The following is a 2,272-nucleotide window of genomic DNA, read 5'->3' on the forward strand; positions in this document are numbered from 1 at the left end:
CCAATTTATTTTGGATTCTTCAAGCCAGGCTGGGATTTGGGATTTCTGGGTTCCAATTTATTTTGGATTCTTCAAGCCAGGCTGGGATTTGGGATGTTTGGATTCCAATTTATTTTGGATTCTTCAAGCCAGGCTGGGATTTGGGATTTATGTGTTCCAAACTCTTCTGGATTTCAATTCTTTTTGGATTCTTCAAACCAGGCTGGGATTTGGGATTTCTGGGTTCCAAATTCTTTTGGATTCTTCCAGCCAGGCTGGGATTTGGCATTTCTGGGTTCCAATTTCTTCTGGATTCCAGTTCTTTTGTGATTCTGCAAGCCAGGCTGGGATTTGGGATCTCCAAAATGAACCCATCTTGATTTTTTTTTTCATCTCCCAAATGAACCCATCTTGATTTTTTTTTCATCTCCAAAATGAACCCATCTTGATTTTTTTTTCATCTCCCAAATGAACCCATCTTGATTTTTTTTTCATCTCCAAAATGAACCCATCTTGATTTTTTTTTCATCTCCAAAATGAACAAATCTTGATTTTTTTTATCTCCAAAATGAACCAATCTTGATTTTTCAACTGACATCCCGTCTGCCACATTTTCTGCAGGTGTCTTCCTTGAATTAATGACTTTATCCAGCAATTATCCATCCCTGAGAGTCCAAACAAGCATCCTAATTTCCCTGAGCCCGAGGCTGAGGAAACAGGGGATGAACCCTTCTCCTGGATTATAACTCACAGCTCTCAGAACCACCCAACTCCTGGCTATAAATTCCTTTCCCAGAGCACTTCCTTCCCAGTTTTTTTCTCCTCAGAAGAATTTACCTGTGTCCTTAATCCTCATTTTATCCTCACTGCAATCCTGAAGGGTTTTACCTGCACCACCAGGTGAGCAAAAGGTACAGGATGGATCCAAAAAAATGTGGACAAGGATCCCATGGGACTCAGAGTGAAGTAAATAATAAGTGTCAGGGAGGTAAAAAAACCACATTAAACTGTTGTGGTTGATGTGCATCCATTCCTGAGCAGGAAGTTTCTACAGTTGCTTTTATTTCTGAAAAAAAATGGGGTTTTTTTTGAACACGCGTCCACGAAGCGATGGGACAAGGGGGAACCACAGTCAGGAGGAGGAGGGAAGGTTTGGTTGGATACTGGGAAGGAATTCTTGGCTGTGAGGGTGGAGAGGCCCTGGCACAGGTTGCCCAGAGAAGTTGTGGGCTCCTCATCCCTGGAAGTGTCCGAGGGCGGGTTGGAGCGAGCCGGGATAGCGGGAGGTGTCCCCGCCCGTGGAATTGGGATGGGATGCTCCTCACCTGTTGGTGATGGGAACATTCCTGTCCCTCATGGCAAACAGGAGCGTGGCAATGCAGTAAAGCACCTCGGTCACCTCCAGCACAGAGAGGTTGGAGCGGGGTCTCCTCAGACATTCCAGCAGCCCCTGGATGTCGCCGACGCTGTCGGAGAACAGCACCATGACTGCAATGATGGCCCACATGTTCTCAGCCTGGCAGAGGGGAAAGACAAGGAAAAACTCAGAGTTTTCAGGAGCAGGAGGAACTGCTTCAACCTTTAAAACCCCCCTGCTAATTCCATGATAAATAATTCAACCCTCCTCAGCCTCAAGGAGCAACCCCGGAGGGAGAACCTTCGGACGCGGGAACGCCCTCGAAGTTTAAATAAAGCTTAAATAAACGTGGAATTTATTTAATAAATGTGAAACAAACGTGTGAAACCCACCCCTGTCTTGCTCTGCAGATGGGGCAGCTTGTTGGCCACGCACACTTGGGCCTTGGAGAAGAGGTGGTGGCTTCCCAAACACCGGAGAACCGCGCCGGGATCCACGTTCCCCCTGACGGGCGTGGCCGACACCAACCTGGGCAGGAGGACAAGGGTTAAGGAGTGAATCGAGTCCCCAGGGCAACAATGACCCCTCCAAAGCACCCCCAGGGAGGCTGCAGCAGGTTGGACTGTCCCTGGCTGGGTGTTATCCCAAATTTGGACCAGCTGCAACTTGGATTTCCAGCCCGTTACAGTGCCAAGAGACATTTAGACAAGAGATTCCCAGTTCTAAAATATTCTAAAATACTTGGGATTTCCAGCCCATTCTGTGCCAAGAGACATTTAGACAAGCCATTCCCAGTTCTAAAATATTCTGAAGTATTCTAAAATACTTGGAATTTCCAGCCTATTCCAGTGCTAAGAGCCATTTAAACAAGTGATTCCCAGTTCTAAAATACTTGGGATTTCCAGCCCATTCTGGTGCCAAGAGACATTTAGACAA

The 2,272-nt window shown here is 46.5% G+C and overlaps 1 protein-coding gene across 1 annotated transcript in view; it reads right to left on the reverse strand.

Annotated features, from left to right (window-relative positions):
* Positions 1–2,272, reverse strand: part of LOC103767552 (F-box DNA helicase 1) — a gene marked incomplete at its 3' end in the record, with an annotated part of 17,890 nt that overhangs the window by 3,625 nt on the left and 11,993 nt on the right. The window contains exons 4-5 of the mRNA XM_029958455.1: positions 1,729–1,864; positions 1,305–1,495 (exon numbers count right to left, since the gene is read on the reverse strand). Of these exons, the coding sequence (XP_029814315.1) occupies positions 1,305–1,495; positions 1,729–1,864 (327 nt within the window). The remainder of the gene's footprint in view (positions 1–1,304; positions 1,496–1,728; positions 1,865–2,272) is intronic.

Source organism: Manacus vitellinus, unplaced genomic scaffold (assembly GCF_001715985.3).
Source record: "Manacus vitellinus isolate BGI_N305 unplaced genomic scaffold, ASM171598v3 scaffold_159_pilon, whole genome shotgun sequence".
NCBI classification, from domain to species: domain Eukaryota; kingdom Metazoa; phylum Chordata; class Aves; order Passeriformes; family Pipridae; genus Manacus; species Manacus vitellinus.